At 48.2% G+C, this 26,554-nt stretch overlaps 1 protein-coding gene across 1 annotated transcript in view; it reads right to left on the bottom strand.

Moving 5' to 3' along the window:
* The window catches only part of ERGIC1 (endoplasmic reticulum-golgi intermediate compartment 1), a 110,110-nt gene that overhangs the window by 50,617 nt on the left and 32,939 nt on the right, over window positions 1-26,554 (bottom strand). Inside the window, exon 2 of the mRNA XM_061189937.1 lies at window positions 4,928-4,989. Within this exon, the coding sequence (XP_061045920.1) occupies window positions 4,928-4,989 (62 nt within the window). The remainder of the gene's footprint in view (window positions 1-4,927; window positions 4,990-26,554) is intronic.

The raw sequence follows: 26,554 nt of genomic DNA, 5'->3' as shown, positions 1-26,554 counted from the left end.
ACGGGCTTCAGTAGTTGCGGCACGTGGGCTCAGTATTTGCGGCGCGCGGGCTCTAGGGCATGCGGGCTTCGGTAGTTGTGGCTCACGGGCTCCGTAGTTGTGGCTCGCGGGCTCCATAGTTGTGGCTCGCGGGCTCTAGAGCGCAGGCTCAGTAGTTGTGGCGCACGGGCTCAGTTGCTCCGCCGCATGTGGGATCTTCCCGGACCAGGGATCGAACCCATGTCCCCTGCATTGGCAGGCGGATTCTTAACCACCGTGCCACTAGGGAAGTCCCTGTACACATGCTTTCAACCGTGCTTTGCTCACTCAGCAATCTATGTCTAAGCAGGTCCCACATCAGTTTATACAGAGTGGCCATGTGGCTTGTTTGTTTTCATGGCATAGAAATTAATTTCAAATGTCTTCTCCAGCTGCTGAACAAATCCACTGCAGAAGACCAGCTGGCAATCCAAATTTCCCAGGCTCACATCCTTCCCCTTCTCACCTGCAAACTGCAGCTGTGATGCCTCCTGATAAAAGAATCCCGCCAGGTGGGCAAAGCACCCTTCTCACTTGAAATCTCACACCTTTTCTGACCCACGTTTCAGAGCCATTTTCACCCTTCCCACCCCACCTTCAAGCCCCAGCAACCCACAGGTTGCTGTAATGATGAACAGGCCCAAACTCGGGAGGTGTTTTTCAAGGTCAATGCTGACTTAGGCCAATCCAGGTTTTCTAGCTGCCTTCCTTGCTCCAAGCCTGCAAACGGGCCCCAAACTTCTGACTCTATGCAGATCAGAGGTGGGGGAATAGGGATGGGAAGGCCTCTCTGAAACCTGCGTGCGTTGTCCCAGGCTTGGACCTAGCAGCTGGATGAGTGCGGAGCCTACTCAGCTGAATCCGAGTGTCCAGCAGCCCATGCTGTGTGTCTGCTTCCCCTACCTGGTCCCCAGACTGGAAAGACAGAGACAATGTCTCAGCACCCCTGGGGCCTCAGGGTCTAGCATAGTGTCTGGCTCAGAGAAGGTATGAAATAAATATTTGTTGAGTGAGTGAATGAATGAGTAAAAAACATGAAGGCAGGTAGGAAGTATTTCCACCAGAAAGGCCTTCTGATACTGAAGAGTTTTTCAATCCATGTTTGGGCAAGATGCTCAGGCTCTGTGACTCCAGACTTCTTCTGAAACTGACTCAGGCACTGGACAGTAGGAATGTGATGCCAGGAGGATGCTCGCTAGTGGGAGATCCGGTGCAGCCAGCAAAGGGGGCACCGGACCCAAGACCCAGACACCAGCAAGTCAAGGAATCTGTGTAAGGCCGCACGAGCACTTCAGTGGAGAAGGCAAAATTCAAACCTCGACCCGTGAGTCTCCAGTGCCCTTGCTGGTTCCTTCAGTTATTAATAGCACTTACCATGACGTCATGAAATGGTGTGTTTCTGCATCTGCCTGCCTGCTCAGCCATGCACTCTTCAAGGACAAAGACCGAAGCCCATTCATCAATTTGGTCCCAGGACGTGGCACACGGCCTGGCCCCAGACCTGGCTGATAAATATTTGTTCACTAAATGGTAGCTAAGGGCTGGCTTCCCGTGCTCACGCCTTTCCTCTTGTGCAAGGGAACTTGCCCTCTCACACACTGTGCTTGAGACTGCAAATCAAACCACGTCCCCGGAGGGCCACTTGGCAGTACCTTCCACATTTCACAATGCACATGCCCTTTGACCTGGTAATTCCTCTTCTAGGAAAGTTACCTTACAGAAATAACCATACAAGGATACAAAAACATATGGACAAGGATGTCTATAATAGCAATAAGCTGGAATCAAAACGCCCATCCTCAGGAGGCTGCTTACATAAACCGTGGGTCGGCCAGATAATGGAAAGAAGCACATGGTGGCCGTTTACGTGCTGGTATGAAAGGTGTGCAGGATGTGTCAGTTAAAAAAGGGCAGGGAAGGACGGTGTGCCCAGTACGCTCCTGTCTGTGCTTAAAATGACGACACAGGTATTTCAAAGACTGAGTATGTTTTTTAAAAATTCTAGAGGGATACAGACCTGATTGTTAAACATACTCGATAAGGGACAGGACTGCAGAGCCTGCAAAGAAGTGGCCTGAGCTGTTGGTGGTAGGAAGGGGATAGGAAGCCTCGTTGGAATTTTTGTGACCAGGTTCATAAACTAATTGAACGGGTAGATGAACAAGCCCTTTTCCTCTTATGTGCCCCGAGTACCTTTTCCGTGGGGATCAAGGCACAAAGCGTCACAGCTTCTGCGGTCACAGACCCTCATGGGCTGTGGGCTCCAAGAGGAGAGTGATAAGAAGAGGTGCATGGTCCAAGCACTGAGAGTTTGGCACGTACCCCATACTTGACAGGCGTGATCACACTTAACCCCCAGATCAGAAAACTGAGTCTCAGAAAGGTGAAGTGACTTGCTCAGGGTCACCCAGCTGCTAAATGGGAGAATGAACCCAGCTCTGCCAGACCTGAAGCTAGCAGGACATGAATCCTGCTGCCTGTTTCCCTTTGTAGCAATAAAATGTTTTTTACAAAAATTCTCTCCCTGGATTAGCAATTTAAAATGTCCACATCTCCAGGGATGTGGACATCCAGACTCAAGAAGGCATCTGCAGCTTGGACGACCTAAGCTAGAGGCAGAGCCAGCCAGGGTGCGGGGATCCCCAAGGTCATCCCCTGACCTGATAATGGCCTGCCCTGCAGCGGTGGACTCCAATATGACTGCCCGGACCCAGGGCCCTGCTCAGGGGACAGTCCATGGGGAGGGTCCCTCTCCCACACCAAGCACTGGAGAGGCCCACCTCTTGCAAGCTGTGAAACTTCAGACAAGTCACTTCACCTCTCTGAGTCCATTTTCTCATCTGGAAAATGTGGGTAGAGCCTTCCTGCTTGCAAAGTGCTTTTGGTTTTTTTTATATTTTTTTAAATAAACTTCATTGTGGAATAATAATAGACGCAAAGATAGTACAGACAGTTCCCATCCGCCCTTCGCCCAGCTTCCCCTTATGTTAACATCTTACATAACCCTGGTATGTTTGTCAAAATGAAGAAATTAACATTGTCCAATACTATTAACTATGCTACAGACTTATTAGATCACTAATTTCTCCGCTAGTGCCTGTTTTCTGTTCCGGGACCAGACCTGGTATCCCATTTTGCATTTAGTCGTCGTGTCTTTAGTCTCGAATCTGTGACAGTTCCTCAGTCTTTTCTTGGTTTTCAAGACCTTGCTACTTTCAAAGAGTCTTGGCCAGGTGTCCTGTAGAGGGTCCCCCAGGCTGGGGCTGTCTGCTGCTTTTCCATGATTACACTGGGTTGTGGTTTTGGGGGACGATCTCACGGAGGTGAGGTGCCCTTCCCATCAAATCCCATGGCAGGCAGCAGGCATGTGACATCTACGTGACCTCTTCCTCACTGGTTGATGCTAACCTTTGTCACTCGGTGATGGGGCAGGCTCTGGATGTCTCCGCCATAGTTACTACTTCCTTTCCATTCTCTCCTCTTTAATAGTGAGTCACTAGCCCACACTCCAGGAGAGGAGAGTTGAGCTATACCTCTCAGAGGGGGATATATTCATAAATATTATTTGGAATTCCTCTATAAGGAAGGTTCATCCCTTCCCTCCCATTTATTTAGATCAGTATGGACTCCTGGACCTTTTTCTTAATTCTTTGGGTAACAAGCCAATAATGCCATTATTTATTGTGTTACTCAGATTGCCCTGTGTTGGTCTTTGCCCTCTTTCAGGCTGGCTCCTGTGGCCTGCTGACACACTCCCACCCCCCTTTCTTTTCCTCCGGGCACTTTTTTGCTTTCTGGCACAAGGTGACCCAGGCTTATTTTGTACACTTCCTGCCCCAGCCCTGCAATCAGTCATTTCTCCCAGGAGCCCTGGGTCCTTTTAGTAGAAGACTGGCATTCAGAAACTAAAATCTGAGTGAGAGGATTATTTTTTTAAATGGATAGAAACATCCTTATGTCAAAAACTCAAATAGTCTAAAAGGTGTGAAGAGAAAAGTCAGTCTCCCTCCAACCCGTGAGCCCCCGTTTCCCCTCCCAAGGACAGCTACTCTTTTTTTTTTTTTAACTTATTTATTTTTGGCTTCGTTGCTGATGTGGGCTTTCTCTAGTTGCGGCAAGCGGGGGCTACTCTTCGTTGCGGTGCATGGGCTTCTCATTGCGGTGGCTTCTCTTGTTGTGGAGCACGGTCTCTAGGCATGTGGGCTTCAGTAGTTGCGGCGCAGGGGCTTAGTTGCTCCGCAGCATGTGGGATCTTCCCAGACCAGGGATCAAACCCGTGTCCCCTCCACTGGCAGGCAGATTCTTAACCACTGCGCCACCAGGGAAGTCCCTGGGGCAGCTACTCTTTTTTTTTTTTTTTTTAATTTATTTATTTATTTATTTATTTTTGGCTGTGTTGGGCCTTCGTTTCTGTGCGAGGGCTTTCTCTAGTTGCGGCAAGCGGGGCCACTCTTCATCGTGGTGCGCGAGCCTCTCACTATCGCGGCCTCTCTTGTTGCGGAGCACAGGCTCCAGACGCGCAGGCTCAGTAGTTGTGGCCCACGGGCTTAGTTGCTCCGTGGCATGTGGGATCTTCCCAGACCAGGGCTCGAACCCGTGTCCCCTGCATTGGCAGGCAGATTTTCAACCACTGCGCCACTAGGGAAGTCCCTGGGGCAGCTACTCTTGATGATTGATTTCTGGTGTCTCCTTTCAGAAACAGGTGATGCTATACCTTCCAGGGTTACAGTGAGGACAGAGAAGAGCTGAGGGACTAGAGGCAGGGCCCAGCAAGACGCCCATCATTTCTTCCCTCCTCCTGTCTCTCTGTCTTCCCTCCCTGGCCCAGCATTTCTGCAGAGGGCGGGCAGGCACAGGTACGGGGGGTGGGGAGAGGGTCGGGAGCAACGGGGAGAAGGGGGCTACTCACTAATGGCCCCGGTGTACGTCGGCTGTGTGAGGTCCTTGGGCACCTTCCTGTAGATGTCAAACCTGCGGAGAGCAAAGGGGACAGGGTGAGGTGGGCGCAAAGGGCAGGTGTCAGGCAGCGGGGGGAATGGTGCTGGCTGGTGTGCCCAGCAGCTGCCATTCTTCCCCGAACCAGCTCCCCCAAGAGGCCTGAAGGACGTCCCCTGCCCCCCATGGGATCCTGGCTCCCACACCTCCCTTGTCGCACTGCCTCACTACTTATCACCCCCTGAGACAGATGGCCTGGACCCCTCATCTGATTCTGGTTCTTGGTTGGTCTTGCCCCCAGCAGAATGTAAGCTCCATGAGGGCAGGGACCTTGTTAAGTGTTGTCCCCTGCCGCGTCCCCAGACCCTTGCTTGGGCCTGGGGCACAATAGGCCCCTAGTAAGCACTGGGGGAATGAACTGAACCTGAGCGTTGGCTTTGTCTGACGCTGAAGGGAACGGGCAAGCGCAGTCTTTCCTGAGTTCTCTGACGGCGCTGCATTCTTGCCTGGCGTCACCTCTCCGCCCCCCTCCTCCCTTTCCTGCCTCTACCTCCTCCTGTTTCCACTCCCCACTTCCCCAGCTTCTGCAGCCTTCTTCTTGGAGATTCTCCTGAACTCCAAGGCAGGAGGTTAACAGAAAATCCTGCCTGGGGCTGACATCGGCTGGTGACAGCCCTGGCTCCAGCTCACGTGGGTTTTTGCCCAGACACAGAGCAGACGCCTTTCTTTCATATGGATCCCACCAGAGCAGACAGGGGTGGTGGGGTGGTGGTGGAAGAATTGGGGGCTTTGGAGTCAGGCAGACACGGGTGTAATTCTGGCCAGCTGTTTTAAGGGTTAAGGCCCTAGAATCAGACTGCCCTGGGTTCAAATCTTGGCTGGTCTTCTTCCTTGCTGTGTGATGTCAGGCAAACGACGTCACCTCTCTGAGCCTCAGTTTCCTTTTCTGTACTACTACGAGACCCCGCTAGGCCCCTGAGTAAGGGAAAGAAACGTCAGCGGAGGAGCTGACACAGAGCGTTCCCAGGCACTTGGCTTCTTCCCCTTCACTTGATGAGCAAGCAGCTCTAAGTCCACAGCCCGTTCCCAGCTCTCTGGTGAAGAGGCTGGCGGCTCCGCCCTCCAGGGGTGATGGGCTGGCGGATGGCTCCTCTTGGGTGATTGGGAAACAAGGCTAGTGCCGTGCTAACCCCAATGCAATGACTTGGAAATCTTGCATAAGATCTGATACTTGACTCCTGTGCATTCACTCTAATTACACGTGAAAGGTGCTTGGTTCCTCAAGACCTCAGAGGAGAAAACATTCCTATAGGCTGCAGAGCTAATAAAAGGTATCACTTTCTCTCCCACCTGCTCAGCCACCAGTCTCCTGTGCTTAGGCCCCGAAGGGCACTAAAAACTGGGGCTGGGAGTGTGGTCAGGAGGGATGGGGGCCTCATGTGACTCAACTATCCATACCTACTCACCTCCCTTATTCTGAAAATGCTGCCCACTTTACCTGTGGGAGGCATATTAAAGGAGAGAGTATATACTGGGGAGTTAGCCTGCCTGGGCTCAAATGTGACCCCACCACTGTGTGACCTTGGGAGCGTCACTGAACCTCTCTGTGCCTCAGTTCCTCTGCCTGCAAAATGGGGGCAACAACAGTAACTATCTCACTGCATAGGGATTAGAACCAAATGATTTAGTGCATATAAAGCACTTAGAACCATGCCTGGCACCCAAAAGTACTATATCAGTATTTGCTGTTACTATGATTAATGTTTATTCGGCTGACATTTATGAGCACCTACTATGTGCTAGCCCTCTTTTAGGTACTAGAGACATGGAGATAAAATCAGCCCTCAGCTCTGTGTACCTGTAGTTTAGCAGCAAAGACAAAGAGGGAATCAAAAGGAGAACGCAGTGGTGCCCCACCATGGGGTTTGCTGGAGGTGCCAGATGAACCTGGAAAGGGCACCTGGGGTCATCTTGAAGCTTCCAGAAAGAGCTGATGTCTGAGCAGGAGGATGGGAGAAAGGGTAGGTGCAGGCAGAGACTGGTCCAGGTAGTAAGAATAGCAAAAGCAGAGACGAAGAAGAGGACGGAGCCTGACGTGCTGGAAGGCTAAGTTTACCTGCCTGTGGTGCTAGGACGGGAATGGAGTGAGTGGATGCTGGAGAGGCAAGAGGGGCTTACAAGCCAGCTTCCTGGTCCAGTTAATACCTGGTTAATACCCTGGGCCCACAGCCAGAAACTGGGCCTCATGGTTTAATAAATATATGAGCCACCATTTCAAAACTGGGAGTTTTATGGGAAGTCAAAGGCTGCCCAGGGTAAGGAGCGGGGGGTGGCCTAGAGCAGAGTGTCAGAACCTGAAAAGGGTGAGAGAGGGAGAGATGGGAGATGGTTGCATACAGGGGGCTGATCAAATATATAAATACAGTGAGGATAATGGGGGCCGGGTGCCTCACTGTTGGGGAAGGGAGGTATACATAGAGAGAGAGAAGTAGAATAAACCCCATGGTGTTAGAGTAGAAATGAAGGTATTGCTGTGAATTCATGGTTTTCAGCATACACAAATAGAGAAATATCCATGTGTGTAGACACATCACATATACATTTACTTCCTAGCTCGTTCTATAGAGAGGGTGCAGGAACAGTGACAGCCAGATAGCAATGAGCACATTTGGACCTCAAACCTTGGCTTCTAAATATCATTCTTTACTCAAAGGAATCAGCTCCTTGGAGAAATGGCTGATTCCAGGGCTGGCTAGGGAAAATGCAAGATGAACTTGGAGTATCTTCTTATGTCAGAAAGCAAGAAAGAATGATGGGACATATCAAAAGGACAAGAAGCCAGCTTAAAGGGGCTCCCACTGGCCAAAGAAGGGGCAATGTAAGCATTAAAATCAACAATCACAGTAATAGATTATGACCCGTTAGATAAAATAGGAAGCCAAAAATCTACATAGATGTAAACAAAGAAATAAGTAAATCAAGTCTGATGAGGAATGGGGTACTTCCATACCTTCTAAGTACCTCCCCCCCCCAAATCTTTATTAATCATAAAGGGAAAAAGAGTAACTTTACAGAGGAGAAACTTGACAGACATCACCGTAATCAAGTGACCAAAGGGAGTGTCACCAGTAAGGAGACACATCATGTGCCTCCTGATATGAAGTACTGGGGAGGGTACCCCATCACTCCTGTGGGGAACTTGCTCAAGTGTACAACCTCAGATGAATTATGAGAAAACATCAAACAAATCCAAACTGAGTGTCATGCTACAAAATGACTGGCCAGCATTTGTCAAAAGTATCAAGGACATGAAGGCAAGTAAAGACTAAGGAACTGTCAGAGATTGGAGGAGACTAAAGAAATGTGACCACTAAACCCTGCAGGCTGTCCTGGATCAGAGAAAGGACATCAGTGGGACAACTGATGGGATTTGAATAAGATCTATAGATTAGTTAATAGTACTGTAGAATGTTCTTTTCCTGGTTTTGAAAATGGTTTGGTTATATAAGATGTTATATAATGTTATATAACATTTAAGGAAGCCTGGGTAAAGGGCATATGGGAAGTCTTTGTATTATTTTTGCAATTTTTTGGCAAGTCTGCAATTATTTCAAAATGAAAAGTTAAGATTTTTTTTTAATTTAATGAAATTTTTTTTAAAGCTTAAGTGGGAGATTTCATGTAAAAATCCCACCCAGCTTGCTTTCTTTGTGTATGCTTGGTCCCTATAGGCATCAGAATTTGAGATGCTGGCTTAACAAATGTTGGCCAGGTGTGCTGGGTGTCAGGCAGAGTATGTCTTTGTCAGGGGAAGGAGGGGAGATGAAGGCTGAGCGAACGAAGGTCTAAGAGAGGAGGTGAGACTTGGACAAAACTACAGGAGGCAATGGCAATGGCAATCAAAGAAGGTAGGTGCTCCGGAAAGAGTGAATGACGCAAACCAAAATCACTGCCATCCCATGTAGGGTGTGTTCCCACGTATATTTGTATTTAATTCTCACAGTAACTCTGGCAGATACTGATATGCCATTTTTCCAGGAAGAAGACTAAGGCTCAGCCATAAGCAACTTGCTCAAAGTCAGCAAGTCAATTTAGCAGAGATGGGATTCAACCCCAAGTCTGGGTCCATAGGCCATTGTCCTTCCACTGCCCTGTACTTATGGGAATCAGTTTAGAGCTCATTGATTGGTAAACTAAAGTCTCAAGGTTTTGCTTATTTGCTTTTCTGAAGATGCTGCCCCAGAGAAGATGGGGCTCTCTTGGAAAACAGGGACCAGCGCAAAACACATTAATTAATTCAACAGGTATTTACTAAGTACCTACTAGCAGTGCTCTAGATGGTGGGAAAATGAAAGTGGTCAAGGTAGACATGGACCCTGCCCTCATGAAACTGTCGGTCTAGCAATGCTGTTGGCTCCTTGAGAAGGGCCACCTAAACAGAATGTTCTCTGATAATGATTCCATTCCCATGCTGCAAATCCAAGCTGGGGAGTGGTGGTAGGGTAAAGGGATAGCTGAAAAGGACCCTGGGTTCAGAGCTGACCACAAGCCAAGTGAGTCAGCAGTGAATGTCACTAAAATGGGCCACCGGGAGGCTGGTGAGAACCCAGGCATGTGACAGATCAGGAAGTCAGCCCTCGTCTCTGGCTCACATTAGTCAGTCCCTCACAGCGGTGATGCGGTGATGTGGTGATGCGATTAGATGTGGCCACCCACTGTTAAGAGAATGTAGAGGAAAGGGTAAGGAGAAAGGGGGAGAGGGGAAAGGATGCTTAGTGTACGTCTAGTGTGTGCTGGACTCATGCTAGGCCCTGGACCGACATGTTCTCATCTAGTTCTCTCAGCCAACTTGTGAGTTGGGGATTGTTATCCCATTTTACAGATGAGGCTCAGAGGCTGCTGACTTGGCTAAGCTCTCACACCTATGAAGTGTCACAGCAGGGATCTGAATCCAGGCCTAATTTACATTCTTGTTGCTTTTCCCAACGATGTGGGGATAAACCAGGACCATTTGGGTGGAAAATACTTCTTAGGAAGAAAGATTAAAGAATTGGAATTGCTTGGCCTTAAATAGAGAAAGCTAAAGGATAGATTCTTTATGTTTGTCAAAAAATGCTCTTTCCCTGTCCTCCCCTTAGACTGTGAGTTTCTCACGGGAAGAACCTGGGCCTCCTTGCTGCCCAGCCCTGCCCAATCCAGGCCCTTGGGGAACTGATCTGCACGAATGGGTCAATGGATGAATCTACACAAAGATAAGGTCCACTGGCTGGCCCCATAAACAAGATTAAGATGAAATGGATGGTGGGGAAGCTGAGTGATGGGTCCTCAGGGGTTCCTTGTACTGTATTTAGACATGTTCACTTACAAAAAATGCAAAATGGGCTTAAATGAAAGCAAGAAAACAATCAACTGGACTTAAGAAAGACTGAGCTAGATGCCAGAAGAATGGGAGCAGTGCCCAGAGCCAGATGGACCATAGGTTTGTCACCTGTTGGAACAGGACCCAAATGCGGAGACCCCAGGGGACCTCCTGCCTTCACCACGCTCTGCTGTTGGGTCTAGAAGGTGTTCTGAGATCACTGTGTCCAACCCATTCATTTTACAGAAGAGAAAACAGAAGCCCCAAGAAGGAGTGACTCACCCAATTCAAGGTATAATTAAATGCAGAGTATTTAAAACAAAAACAAGCCAATAAAAAGCTTGTGAAATCCTTGTTATCTCATGCTCTTGAAATGTCACATGCTACTGACTTTCAACCAGGTGCAATCTGGGCCCCCCAGGGGACATTTGGCGATGTCTAGAGATATTTTTGGTTGTCACCCCGGGGAGTGGGTGGTATCCAGCAGGTAGAAAGCCAGGGAAGCTAATGCATCTTACAATCCTACAAGGCACAGCCCCCTACAACAAAGGATACCAGCCCCAAATGTCCATGGCACTAAAGTTGAGAAACCCTGTTGTAGGCAGAGAAAACCTTCCCATGCGGGAAGCTCATTTTCCCACTGAGCCTATGTTCTCTCCACAGAGACACCTCCAGTTGCCTCTCCTCCGTCTGGGTGAAGTCATGGCCATGGCCTTGATTGCCCCTGCAGTCTTTCCCTGTCCTTTTCCGCTCTGTGCCTGAGAAGGCACACTTGGAGAGAACTGGGCAAAGGAACCCCCAGGGGAAAAATAAAGTCCACCTGAATTTGTGACTTCTTATAAAGGTGCAGTAAGTACAAGTGTCACTATGTGAATCAAAAAGGTGCTCAATCCATGCCTCTAACTTCATTATAACTTAGGATCAAACAAATTCCTTAGGATAAAATATACGTCAACATCGGAACTAGAAGTCGATGAGAATATAGGATTTACTTAACAGATATTCACTGTACAGGCCACATCTAGCCTACAGAGCGAGGGACGGCTGCATAACCTCACCCAAGATAAACACGCATAAGTCTTCTCCTGCTCCCAAGCAAGGAAAATGCCGCTGGAAATCTCTGACTAATGGATTTCTTCTGTAATTTCTTTTCATAGCAGAATGCCTCAGCTCTTGCTATTTTAACTTTTGCTGCTTGGGACCTCACTTCTCCCCTGCTCCTGAAGACAAATCTCAGATCGCCCTGTGGTTCACCATGTGTGGGCGGCCACCAGGCAGGCGCTCGTGATGTCACTGTTTCCACGGCCTAATGAAATTAGACGCCATTTAGGAGCAAGTCATTGGAAGTGGTGGGTCACTCATCCCAAAAATAGGCAGTGAGGCTTTAGTTGGTTCTTTGGCCTGCTCACCCCTGCCCACCAGCCTGTCAGAGCCCTCGGTGTCAAGCCCAGGGAGCTGGGTGAAAAATGTGCTTGTTGGTTCACTTACTCATCTCTTCCACCTTACTGAGAACCACTGGTGTGTGTGTGCACATGCACGTGTGCTGAAGGGCACACAGAGGTAAACAAATGGACGCACCAGAGCCTAACGCGGCTGGGAGAGAACCGTGCAAGCACCAGTTCTAATCAGCCCCAGAATCACTCTCACCGCCCCCGAATCCTGTCCTTGACATTCAAACTACCACTGTGAGCTCACACACCACTCCTCCCTCTGTCAGAAGGATGCAGAAAACATCTGTCTGTTTCCAGCCCAGATGGAGGAGATTAGAAGGGGGGGATAATAATAACAATAGCAATCACAGCTACACTGCTGCTGTCCCCATTGTGAGGGATCACGGTGCACCCAGCCTTGGACTTGGACTGTCCATTCATTAGCTCACATCCTTTGTACAGCCCTGTTCAGTGGATACCAGCATTCTCCCCATCTCACTTGCCCAAGATTCCGGGCCAGGATTCGAACTGCTGCAGTCTGGCCTCAGGACCTCTGCTCTGTCCACTGTACCCCACGCCTGCCTGGGACAGGGAGACAGGCTGGGAGCGGGAGGGGTAGAGGCCTGTATCTGCGGGAGGGCTGGGTGATGATGCTCTGTGTACACAGTACTAACACGCACACAGTTCTCTCTCTCCAGCCCATCCCCTGTGGCTCTCTCCCTGAATCTCGGTGCCCTTGTGAAGGTCACTCGTCTACAGGGTGACCTCCCAGCGTCAATCGCCTCCACCTGTGACCTCTCCTGTCTCAGAATATCCTCTCTGACCACAAAGCCCTGGCCAAAGGGAAAGAGGAGTAAATTTGACTGCTGAGCTTCCAGAAGGCCCCTCTCAAGGCAGCCTTCCCCACCTTCCTGGGCACTGTGGACGTATACGTTCCTGGCACAGCTCCGAGACAGCTGCAGGGTCTTCCGCTCTTGCTGGGCTGGGACAGTCAGATTTGTTCTTGAATCCACTGTGGGTCGTGCGGGGCTTGGCCCATTAACGGTATTCAGTAAATTCCAGGTGAAAATATAAAATGACGTAGGCACAGGGCTATTACTCACCGCTGCACCAGCTGTAACAGCAAACAACTGGAGGCCATCCAAACGTCCATCCAGGGGGACCAGTTAATAAACTACAGACCATCCATAAACTGGAGGATGATGCAGCTATAAAGAGGAATGAGGAAGGTCTCTATAGAGTAAAAGAAAAAAGCAAACTGTGGAACACTGTGTTCCGTTAAATTTTGTGTGTGTGTGTTTGGGGTGGGGAGCAGCTGGAGGTAGTGATAAAAATAAATCTCCATCCTTGTTTATATCTTTAAAAAGAAACAATAGAAGGTTCTTTTTGTTCTTTTTGTTAGTAACCAAAAGCTAACACAAATGGTTACTTCTATTATTCTTAGGAGATGCATAAAAATATTAAATATTTAGGGATAAATTTGACAAAAGAAGTGCAAGACCCATATACTGAATACAATAAAACATTGCTGAGGGAAATTAAAGAAGACCTAAGTAAACAGAGAAATACACTGTGTTAATGGGTCAGAAGACTCAATATTGTTAAGATGGCATTGATCTGTAGATTCAACTCAATTCCAATCAAAACTCCAGCAGGCGTTTTTGTAGGATTTGGCAAGCTGATTCTAAGATTCATGTGAAAATGCACAGGACTTAGAAGAACCAAAACAACTTTGAAAAAGAACAAAGTTGGATCTGACTTCAAGACTTCCTATAAACCTTATAGAAGAAAACATAGGAGAAAATCTTAGTGCTCTTAGGCTAGGCAAAGACTTTAGATAAGACACCAAAAGCATGATCCATAAAAGAAAAAAATCATAAATAAGGCCTCATCAAGATGAAAAGCTTCCATTCTTCAAAAGGCATTGTTAAAAGATTGAAAAGACAAGCCACATACTAGGAAAAATATATGTGAATCACACGTCTGTTAAAGGATTTATATTCAATACAAAGAACTCAAAACTCAGGAATAAGAAAACAAACGACCCATTGAAAAATGGGCAAAAGATTTGAACAGGCATTTCGCCAAAGATTCACTGATGGTGAATAACCACATGAAATGATGCTAATATCAGAGTCATTGGGGAAATGCAAATTAAAACCACAGAGATAACTATTAGAATGGCTGAAATTACAAAGACTGGTCACACCAAGCGTTGGTGAGGATATGGAGCAACTGGAACTCTCAGACATTGCTGGTGGAATGTAAAGGAGTATAACCACTAGGGAATAGAGTTTGGCGGTTTCTGAAAATGTTAAATATACGCTTACCGTATGATCCAGCCATTTCATGCCTAGGCATTTACCCAAGAGAAATGAAAGTATTTTCCCATACAAAGACATGTATGTGAATATTCATGGAAGCTTAGTTTGTAATAGTCACAAACTGGAAACAACCCAAATATCCATCAACAGGCAAATGGACAGATGGCATATCCACAAAACAGAATATGACTCAGCAGTAAAAAGGAATGAAGTATCGACAGGAGCAACATGGATGATTCTCGAAATAATTATGCTGAATGCAAGCCAATACGGTATGATTCCACCTATATAAAATTCTAGAAAGTATAAGCTAATCTAGAGTGACAGCAGATCATTGGTTGCCCAGGGAGGGAAGAAGGGAGAGACTTGAGGAGACTCAGGGGGTTGATGAACATGTTCATGATCTTGTGATGGTGGTTTCATGGGTGTATACATGTGTCAAATTTCTCAAACTGTACACTTTAAGCATGTGAAGTTTATTGTATGTCAATTATACCTCAATAAAACTGTTGGAAAAAAACTTTTTCATGATAGCCACGAATGAAACACATCAAATACATGAAGCAATCTATGAGCTCATAATGATACTGCATAAAACAAAACCAAACAAAAGCCTCTTTGGATACCTTTGAAGATGCTAAGCCATTATTCTGAAAACTGGTAAATAAAGAGAAAGCATTTATTCTGATTTTTTTGGGTATACACAGTGTATATCTAGGTAACCAAATAGCTGATGAGGACAAAGTCCTACTTTACAGAATAATTTCAAAGAATAATGTGGAAGGACTAATAGAATTAGGAAAATCATCATTGTGCATTCTCTGATGAAATACTGGATTTAGGCATGTGTCAGCAAGGATGGGAAATTTCATAACAGATGCATCAGGCTGCTGCCACCTGAACCCACTGACCGATCTTAGCATCTCAAAGGGAAGACAGCCAGTTATTCTGCACCCCTCTCAGTGTGATGCAGTAGGAAGTACACAGCACACTTCTTAATGACTGGCCTAGAATAACCTCACATTTCACCTTCTATTTGATCCTTATCCCACAGCAGCTTGATGCCAGGCCCCCCTCACCCACTCTTTCTTCGTGCTATAGCTAAGATCACCCAAGAGTCCCTAAGGGTCTGATGCCATTGGCTCTCCTCAGTACTGCCTCTGCACCAATCCTGCTGACTGTCCCTTCCTTCTTGGATCTCTCTCTTCTCTTGGCTGCCTGAAGTACCATGGCATCCTCACTCTTCAGCATCTTCTGTGTCTGTTCCTTTTCCTCCTCCTGCCCCTGATATCTTGGTATACCCCCAAGGGTCTGTGTTCAGGCCCCTTCTCTTTTAACTCCCACCCCCAACTTATCTATGCCTTAATTTACTGTGCCGAGTTCCAGAGAGACAGGAGAAAGTCAACAAGACAGAATTAGTCCCTGTCCTCATGGCGCTCACACAGTAATGCCCAAGGAGCATCCTCATTCCTAAAGGCATCACGCCTGCCCTTCACACTTGACAGGTCCAGAACAAAACTCAGCAGCATCTCACACAAAACCTGTTCCCAAAACAATGAGGTAGGAGGAGCCACAGGGGTCATGGAATCCAAATGTGCACATCTGCAGATAGTTAAAGTGGAACACGGCAAGGGCAGCAACATCTTGTGTTACAGATAAGGATCTCTGATTCTTTCCAAGTCACAGCCTGTGTCCTCCTGGGGTTCCCAAATGTCTGAGAAGTGGTGAGGTGTGCTGTTCTTGGCCACCATGATGAGCAAGAAAGTAAAATAGCTGATCAGGAAGATAACTATCCAGGCAATTCTCAGGAAGTGTTTTAGATGGTCTATCGGTAAAAAGATGGAGGCCTCACTGGACTGGACAACGCCCTTACCTGTTACCTGGACCCAGGCTCATGGGGGAAAACGAAGCTCACACACAGCAGGGAGGGGGCACTAGTATTTACATTTAGTTGCATTAGCTCTAAATTCTTATGCAATCTGTTCCTTGAACAGTCAAGCAAGCATGCTCTCACCTCAGGCCTTTTGCCCTTGCGTTCTCTGTATCTGGAATGTTTTCCCCTCAGATCTCTTCCTGTCTTGCTCTTTCATTTCTTTTAGGTCTATATTCAAATGTCACCTCCTCAAAGACCTGTCCTGGCTACCAGCTAAAACACACCACTCTCCATCTCCTTACTCTGCTGCCTTTTTCTTCACAGCACTTGCGATCACTACCTTGTGTTACGTGTGTTTGTTCACTGTTCCACACCATCACTAGAATATAAGTTACAGGAGAGCAGGGGCCTGCCTGCCTTTGAGTTCCACTATATGCCCAGAGCCTAGAGAAGCGCCTGGCACACAGTAGGTCTACAGAAATACTTTGGAATGGACGAAGGAGGCAGTGTTTCTCGAAGTCTGGTCCATGAACCACTGCCTCAGAATCCACCAGTCAGCTGGTTAAATGTGCAGATTCCAGGGCTCCGCTGCAGAATGAACTAAACCAGCATGGGGGTGGGGAGGGCAAGAATTCGCGTTGCCAAAAAAGTGCCATTCAGGAGATGTCAAGGCATGCAAAGACTGCTAAGGTATAAGTCAAGTGTTTATTTCCAACTTCAAATTTATTTCCTAAGACTTTCTGCGTGCACCCACCTGAGTTACTACAGGTCAACAGAGGGACAGGCAAGGGGACTGATATTTCCCGGGCTCCTACCCTATGGGCCAAGCACTACTTAAGACCCTTGACCTACTTTATCCCACTGAATCCCTTCCCCCTCACCCATGAGGTACCATCAACAAATGTAGAAACCGAGACTCAGAGAGGCTGAGCCACTTGCCTAAGCTCACACAGCCAGCAAGAGGCAGGGTCAGGATTGGAACCCGGGTCAGCCTCACCCAGAGGCTGCGCACTGACTCTCTGCGGCCTCCCCAAAGCTCCATACCAGCCCCTGGGGGCCTTGGCTGTCCGTGCTGACCTCCCTTGCCCGTGCACAACCTGGCACCGACAGCAGGCTGGGGGTGCTTGTTGAGCGAGGGAAGGAGGAAGGGTCCCATGGAGCTACGGAACTGTGGTGTGGTGCCACTGAGGCCCCAGCAGAGCACAGCTGAACGGGGGTCCCCTCACCCCTACTGGCCTCCCCCACCCTGCAACAGCCCGATGAGCTCACGCTCCCCCAGAAACAGGAAAGGCCTGGTGTTGGAGCCCGAGGCCGTCAGGCTGCCAGGGCTTGGCTGGGAGTCAGGCTTCCCACTCGTCAAGGCCACAGGGAGGGAGGGCTGGGGTGGGGGGACAACCAGGGCCCCCAACGTGTTTCCAAATCACTGGAAACAGGACGCAGCCGCTGGCCTCACACCGGGACACAACAACATCCCGAGCTCAGACGCTATAAATGGAAATGTATTCTTAGAGGGGCAGGACCTGAGCGGGGTTTTTCAGAAGTGACCCATCATTGGATAAAAATACAGACGGCATTTAAATGTTCAGCGGCAGGAGCTATTCCGGGGATTAGAGTCTCATGCCCCTGGCTCCCCGCCAGGGCACGGCCTTCAGCAGAGATTTAAAAGGAAGAAACGATTGGTGCCGGTGTTTTAAGTTTAGGAGGAGAGAACTGGGGGAAAAGACAGCTGTGCCGAGATACCTGTGGAAGGGGCTCCCTTCGATGGACCCCAAATGTCCTTTGACCTCCACCTGCCCATGGGATTCAGTTTTACTCTGTGCCATGAGACCACCTTTTGGATTACATCTCAGCTACCTTGAAAAGTGAAGGCTGAGTTCTGGCTAGGCCTGGGGTTAGAAGCCTAGGACAGGATTAAGATTTTAAGAGATGTGCAGGTAAGGGAGGTACAATAGAGAAAAAGCTGGAGGTGGCCCTGGTGTTACGAGGAGGGTAAGGACAGAATTTACTGAGCACCTCCCAGGAGCCAGCCTCTTGACTCACGTCATCTCATCAAATTCTCAAACCCGTTCGAGATACCAAAATAAGGTTCACCCCTATTTTTAAAGGAAAAGGAACTGGGGCTCAGAAAAGACTGTGTAGAGGGGGTGAGTCTCAGGCTGAGACCCTGAGTGCAGGAAGACAAGCAGAAATGAGGCTGGGGAAAAGGGGTGGAAGGGCGTCCCATGTAGAGCGACAACTCTGGCCAAGTTTCATGGCTCCGGAAGCCCAAGGTCACTCAGTCAGCAAGTGGAAAAGCTGAGGTCTGCGTCCTCATCTGTCTGGACATGAAATTACTGTGCCGTCCTAGGGAGCAGCTGTGTGCCTTAGGAAACAAGGTGGTTCACAAGTTAAAAGGTGAGATGTTCAGACAGTCCCATGCAAAAAGGCACAAGGAAAGGAATCAAAGGGTTCTCCTTGTTGGCCTGGGGGACAGTTTAGTTGGTGACCGTTTTCCTTTGGGCACATCTTGGTACTTTTCAGTTCTTCTATAATAAACAGGTTATAAACGGAAAAATAAAGACAGCTAGGGTCTTAGGAGACCTGTCGTGGGCTCCCCAGCCCCTGTCTCTCTATTATCTGCCTCTTCACCCCATGACCCCAACATTTTGTTCCAGAAAGGCCTGTTCTGTGCCAGCTCTGTGCCTTGGCATGCACTGTGCCCTCTGTCTGCAGCACCCCTGTCTCTCCTTCTCTGCCAGCTCATTCATTCTCTCTGTCATTACTGAGTGCTCACTATGGACCACGCACTGTTCTAGGTGCTAGGCATACAGCAGTGGTCAGACACAAAGCTCTCTGCCTTCACCTAGCTTACACCACAGTGGGGGAGACAGACAATAAATGAACTAATATATGTCAGTGCTATGCAGAAAAATAAACCAGGCTAAGGAGATAGAATGTAATGTGGGTGCTGCTTTAGATGGGGTGTGAGGGGTGTCAGAGAAAGTTCATCTGACCAGGTGACATGCAAAACACATATCTCATTTAAGTGAGACAGCAGCCACCTGGATGTCCAGGGAAGAGAGTTCCAGGTTGAAGGGATGGTAAGTGCAAAGGCCCTGAGGCAAGGAGCATATTTGGCAGGTTCCTCCAACAGCAAGGAGGCTGATACAGCTGCACTGGGAGGTGAGGTCAGAGGCCCCAGGTAGTTCTTTAAAACTTAGCTCACACACCCCTTCCTCTGCAACGCTACCTCCAGTCAGCATGAGGCTGGCTGAGGCACCCTATTCCGGGCTGCCACGGCCCCTGAGCTTCCCTCTGTCATCATTTGACACGTGGTGTACTGTCATTATATATGTGTTGCACATTATATATGTACAATCATGGATGAACAGCACAGCCCACTCTGTCTCACTAATACTATTGGTATCTACCAATAGATAGATGAATGGATAAAGATGTGGTATATATATATATATATATATTCACACATACATATACACAATGGAATACTACTCAGCCATAAAGAATGAAATTCTGCCATTTGCAACAACATGGACGGACTTGAAAGGTGTTACGCTAAGTGATATAAGTCAGACAGAGAAAGACAAATACTGTATGTTATCACTTAAATGTGGAGTCTGAAAAATACAACAAACTAGTGAATATAAAAACCAAACCAAACCAAACCTGTGTTACTTTATCATTTGTTTTCCTTCTATCTGTCCTTTATATCATAGCATTATAGTCATTAAAAAAAGAAAACTACTACTGGTGTCTTCCCCTCAAAGTTGTGAACTCTTCAAGGGCAGGAACTGGTCTTATACAGTGTGGGGTCCCCATTACCCGGCACTTAAGTGGGGAGCATCATTTTTAAGCAACCAGAGATCCGCTGAGTCACAGAAGACTCGTGGTCCTTCCGGGCCAAGAGCTCACCTGAGATGTGCAGGTGAGTCCCCTCAGGGAGCTCCAGCAATGAGACATCACGGATGAGACCTATGTGAGGCAGGGAGTGAGTGACTGAGAGAGGGAGGGAAGGGGGCCTCCTCCCTACCTCCCCATTTCCTCCATCTGCCTCAACCTGTGCTTTCCTCACCAGCACATGGCTTACCGGAGCCCTCACTTTCAGGAGAGCCCACATGGGAAGATAAAGACTTAAAACCACTTCACCAGGGGGTGATTATTCACAGATAGAAAACACCCCTCCCTTTGAAAATGATTCCAGGAAACAGCAAGCATCCCAAATGCATCAACGGGCCCAGACACTGATCCCCTAGCTGCTCACATCACCAAATGAGAGGCAACCAGGCATTGTGTGTCTCTGAAGGAAGTACACGCTCCCCAGTAGAAAATACCCGCTGAGGCTAGGCAGGTACTGAGATGAGAGAAGTGGGTCGGTGGGGCCTGCAGCAATCGGAGGGTCCACAGCTCATCTAAAGAGGGTAGAAAGCCCCCCAACTTGGCCCATGGCTGGAACAAGGAGCCTTGGTGCGGCCGGATCAGGGAAAACCAGAAATCTGGGGCTTATGTGAAATTACCAATTTAAAAATGATGGCAACCAATTTTTTTTGTTTGTTTTGGGTTTTTTGTTTGTTTGTTTTTGTTTTTTAAATAAAACAATATGCAAATCAAAGAAAACACTTCTGTGGCTCATATTTGGCCTGAAGACTATCAGTTTGTGAACTTGGCCTTAAATCTTGAAGTATTTTTGCATCAGAATAGATGGTAGGACTGAAAAAATAGGAGAGGGCAAGAAGACCTAAGCACTGTAAAACTAGAAGGGAACTTTGAGATCATGGGAGTTCCTGTGTGGTCAAGAAGGTTTGTCTCAGGGATCAATTCTAGTGGCTGCCCAGCTGCTAAGGCTGGGACTGGACTCAGTGTGTGAGTGCTGGGATGGATTAGCAACGTCTGCCGAGGACATGGGACTGGGGGCACCAGTGATGCTCTTCCTGGGTAGTCAGCAAGGCTGATTTAGTCCAGACCCATTTTAAAGGCAGAAAAACTGAGGCTCAGGAAGCAACACTGAATTGCCTAATGTCATAAGTGAGAACTACATGTGAGTCGCACCTGGGGCTCTTCCCATGACACCCAGGTGCCCCTAAATCAACCACAGACTTATCTTAGAGAGAAGTCATCTCTGAACCAATAATGCAAGTCAATAAGAAAACCTGACTTTAACAGTGATTCATTTTATCCACAGCTCTGTAGGGACAGAACCTTTTCTAAACAGCAAGGGGGTCTGGGTCCTGACAAAGCCATCTGAGGATACTACCCACAGCACGCACACTGTCCCAACTGAGGGCCTTGAGCTGGCTGAGGGGCCTGGCACCAGAGGGAGCCTGGGTGCACCTGAGCGCCGAGGCCTGCCTTGAGCTTGGCCCTCCTCCCTCCCACTCAGTGTGAGTCAGGGCTCTCGACTTCAGTATGCTGGCTGCAAAATTTTCAGTTTTACTTGGCTCTTGAGCAAAACGTACTTTTCCAAAGGACGTCGATTCAACTGAGCTTGAGTTTTGCAATGCCCTGGCAGTGGCAAGGCCAGCCTCCCTGAGCACACGCTGTCCCAGGCAATGAAGACCAAAAAATGTGGTTATCACCTCCCTCAACCCCTCCTTCCTCCTCCCCAGGTGGGAGGATCAGTCCCTCCCCTGGCAGAGCCCCCTGGCATGCCTGCCATCCCACAGGTACCCCAGCCAGGGAAGGCCTCACACTCTGCAGAGCCGTGCCTCGCCCCCACTCGCATCATTGCCAGGGCTGGTGAAGGACACAGGCCAGGGGGTCAGGCTGGCAGTGGCTCAAACATCAGCAAGTACATCGTGTACCTTTGTTTTTTAAAAACTAGACCATCGTTTATAGCGGTTTTAGGTTCGCAGCAAAATGGAGCAGAAGGTATGGAGATTTTCCCATACATCCCCTGCCCCCCCTGACACACATAGCCTCCCCCATTATCAACACCCCACACCAGAGTGGGGCATCTGTTACAACGGATGAACCTGCACTGACACGTCATTATCACCCAAAGTCCATAGTTTACAACAGGGTTCACTCTTGGTGTTGTACAGTCTATGGGTTTTAACAAATGGAAAATGACACGCATTCACCATTATAGTATCATACAGAGTAGTTTCACTGCCCTAAAAATCCTCTTGCTCTGCCTATTCATCCCTCCCCCCACCTCCTACCACTCCAGGCAACCACTGTTCTTTTTATTGACTCTACGGTTATGCCTTTTCCAGAATGTCATATAGTTGGAATTATATAGCATGTAGCCTTTTCAGCTTGGCTTCTTTCTGTCAGTAATACGCATTTAAGTATCCCCCATCTACGTCCTTTCATGGCTTGGTAGCTCATTTCTTTCTAGTAATATGCCAGTGTCTGGATGAACAACAGTGTACCCAGTTTTTCAATCCCTGAGGCGTGGACCTGCAAAGCCAGGGGCTCTACTGCCTCATGTATTAGCTGTGTGCCTTTGGACAAAATTTTCTCTGAACCTCCAGTGTTTTTCACCTGTAAAATGGGAATAAAAGTACTGACGACTTCACGGGAGTGCGGGTTATATGTGGAAGAGCATGGAAGGCACGGATGACAGGTCACAGCAGGGAGCAAGCACACGACAGATGTCAGCTGCAATTATCATCACTGCCAATTATCACCACGATGGTGTGGCTGTCACTGCCATTCGTGGGCTTAATCTTGCCTCCTCTCTGCAGAGCAGTACGAGGGGGAAGTGGAGACAACCCTGGATTTGGACTCACACAGGTTGGCGTTCTACTGCTGATCCTGCTTAGGCAACTAGCTAGACCTCTCTGAACCTCTGTGGATTACATCCCCTTTCTAGTGGGATTTTGAGAAACAAATGGGATCACTAACTGGAATGCAGAAAGAGCCCTTAGCACCCAATAAGCAACCACAAAAGGTTAGTTCAAAGCTATTTGGGAGAGGTCCTTGGCATTTCCTGTGAACAACCCCATTGAGTGCATGATGCAGACAAGGTGAACAGTGGGTGTATTAGAGAATGGAGATGAAGCCCTGCTGGTTAGTACCAGGGCCAGGAGGAGTGTCTTCAAAGCAGAGTGAGTATGGAGAGAGGCAAGTGCTGTCCTGCCCAGCCAGGACCCAGCGGACGTCAGCAAGGAATGGGGGCAGTAACACCTCTGCAGCCTAGCTGGCTGGCAGTCTTCTTGGTGTCAAATGACAGCAGAGAGCTGAAATTCAGAGGCAGTGGCCAAGGCCAGTCAGCATTGTTCCTGCGGCTTCCAGGGGGCAGAACTAAGGACACAGCGGAAAGTTATGGGGCAGCATCCATCAAATAGCTCACATGTGCCCACCAGCAAGTTCCATGCAACTGCTGGGCCTGAACCAGGACTCCTGTGCTCTCCCATGAAATGACCTTGGCCTCTTGTCTACAGAGGGCCCACCCACCTGGACACCCATCGCCCCCACCTGTACCCAGAACGGTCTGTGATGCGGCACACCTGACCATGCAGTGTCAGCACCCCTGGGAGGGAGGAAGTGTCACAATCCCCACATTCCAGATGAGGAAGATAAAGGTGGCACTGCCAGGGAGCACTGGAGCTGCGACTCAGACCCTTGGCGTTCAGATTCCCCACAGCCCGAGGCAAGCCTGGCGTCTGCAGAAACCACCTCATGAATGGTTTCCCAGCTCTGCTTCTGCCCATTCATTCCTTCTCTCAGCATCGATTCCGCAAATATCACTAGCATCTGCTCTGTTCTAGATGCTGAGCTAGGCCCTTGCGATACAATGCGAACCAAACAAAGGCAGTCCCTGCCTGCCTGGAGCCAGAGTCAAACAAAGCTCTGTAACAAATGTGTCGTTATAGAAGGAGATGAGTGCCAGAAAGGGAAGGCCATGGGCCTCCCTGCTCTATTGGAATTAAGGCTGGAGGGTGTATGGTCACACAGGGTCTGGAGCCGGCCTTTCTGGGTGTGAGGCCACATTCATCACTCGCTAGCTGTGGCCTTGGGAATTTACTCCATCTCCCTGTGTCTCAGTTTCCCAGTCTGTCAAACAGTGCTCCCTCCTTGGGTAGCTCTGAGAGGGTCCATGTGTTAGTACGGGGAAAGTAGTTATTTAGCGCAGTGCCTGGCCCCACGAGTGAGTGCTCACCGCTTTACCCGCTACTACGAGGCTGCAGGGTGTGAGGCAGAGAGGACCACAAGCATTTTCTTCTTCCCAAAGGAGAACCTCATTCTCCCCCCTCAAATCCCTCCAAGGGCTGCTGCGGCAGAGGTGGCACCAGTGGATCCAGGAAATCAAGTCAGAAAGAGAGGCACACTAAGGTCCCCACGGGTCCAGGATGAGACAGAAGGTAGGGGCTCCGGAGACCCAGGGTTATAGGTGCTTCACACAGTGAGGAGTACCCACCCCACTCCTCCTCCTGCCCCTGGGATCTCTGTCCCCACTCTGTTCTCTTCCTGCCTCTCCCCGACTGGCCTTTCCCTCTGGACTCTGCTCCAACTCTCTTGACCTCAACAGCATGGAGCTGAGATTCTGAGCTCCAGAAAGACTTGGAACATTTTAAAAATATTCTTTATCTGGGCTCAGCAATGCAAAAAAAAAAAAAAAAAAAAAAAATGCATGTGCGCACATGCGCACACACACCCAGCATCCAGAAAGACTCACTAAGAATTTTCATACACAGGTAGTAAAGATTTACCAACATGTGCATGAAGGATCAACACCATTTTTGCGAGAGTAGTTATTCTGGGATGGAGGCAGGGATGCATCAAAGATGGAAATGTGAAAGCAGGGGAAGAGGAATATGGGGGCTTAAGGTGTGTTTCTTAAAATGGGGGGAAGGTATGGATTAGTCTCTATGCTATTTGATATGCCTAAAATAGTGTATGAAAAATTTTTAAAAAGCTTAAAGTACCAAAAAGAAGTCAGATGCTACAAAACAAGAAAGAATGAATTACTGACACACGCGACGTAGGTGAATCCCATAGATGTTACACCGAATGAAAGAAGGCCGACACACACATACAGTAAGATGCTGTTTATGTGACCTTGAAGGATGGACAAAACTAATCAACGGTGAGGAAAGCCAGGAGAAGGGTTCCCTCTTGGTTGGGGTACTGACCAGGATGGGGCACAAGGGAGTCTTCTCAGGGGCTGGGAATGTTCCCTGTCTTAATCTGGGGAGGTGGTGGCATGGGTATGTATGTAAAAAGCCATTGAGCTGTACATTTTATGGTGAGCTATACCTCAATTTTAAAATTAATTTAAAATTTAAGAAGAAAGAACATCAAATCATTGGCCAGGTTTGGGAAGCCCTTACACTGGCTTAGAGTAAAATTAAAGAGATGGTTTTTGAGTATCTTTCTATACCAACTTGATGTTTGATTCTGTCATTTATGCATTTATCCATACCTCCTCTGGGGACAATCTTGATCAAGGTACAAAGGCAGATACACAGGGGAAGTGTTCCCAAGCCCAAAGGACATGCGCAACCAGGTGGCAATCCTGGTTCTGCCCTTACACGCTCTGTGAGCTGGGCTAAATGACGTCCCTCTCTGAGACCCAGTAGTCTGATGAGCAAACATAGTCAGGATTAAACAAGATGGTGTTCAGCACTGTGCTGGGCACATACTAGGTACTCAAAAAAGTGGGACCTGTTACTATGGTTCATGCTGTCATCCTCTAGAGCAGTGTTTTACCAACTGCAACTTATGACTAGGGAGTTGAGAAATCAACTTAGTGAGCTGTAACCAGCATTTTAAAAAATGCTACAATAGAATAAAAAATAGCTGTTTGCATTGCCTGTATAAAGGAAGCATTGCTATGTTGAGTTTTTACATGTTGTCTGCTGGGTTGCAATATAAAATGTATTTCTTACAAAGGGTAGATGTCAAAATGATTAAGAGCCCTGTTCTATCGAACCCCACGCAGCTCTGTGACACAGCAAGCAGATACCACCTCAACATGATAAAGCCTGGTTCCTGGAATTAAGTAGGAACAATAATATAGTATGAGAATAATTCTTGTATCTCCTAGAAAGTCAGATGTTTGCTTTCTTTTTTTTTTTTTTTTAAGCCAACATGTTCTGAAGTTGAGGGCAGATCAGGGACAGCTGGCCAGAGGAAGTGGCTTCAGATCTGGGCTCACAAAGTCAGATCTGAATTCCTGGGGCTAGAAGAAAGAGGTGGGCCAGGCAGACGGAGGGCTCACGGCCGCCCAGGCTGACGGTGTGGCCAGCTGGGCCCCAGGGCCCTTGGTCTCCTGCCCCTCAGGGAGGGCTAGATGGCTCTGGAGGAGCTTCCAGGGTCCTGCATGAAATGGTTTTAGGTGGAACCAGGGCAGGGCAGCAATTAACATGAATCACCCAGTGAGGGAGTTCCTCCCACTCTACTTCTCCATCAATTCTCTTGAATGAGTCTAGAAGAAAGTCTCATTTTGGTTCCAGAGGGTCTTTTAACACCTAATAATCTCACTTTTTAATAAACCGAAGAGCAGGCTTCAGGCTCAGAACCTTCTACCAGCAACAGCCCTAAGCTCGAATTTTCTTTGAAAGTCACTGCTTTGAATTTTATGGATACTTTGGGTACACGGCAAATGACACTGGTTTTACCTTTTCTGGTTTTACTTTTTCTTTTTAACTCACCTATTCGAATCTTTAAA

This window comes from Eubalaena glacialis, chromosome 4 (genome assembly GCF_028564815.1).
Source record: "Eubalaena glacialis isolate mEubGla1 chromosome 4, mEubGla1.1.hap2.+ XY, whole genome shotgun sequence".
NCBI classification, from domain to species: Eukaryota; Metazoa; Chordata; class Mammalia; order Artiodactyla; family Balaenidae; genus Eubalaena; species Eubalaena glacialis.
This window is presented reverse-complemented; position numbering and strand designations above follow the sequence as displayed.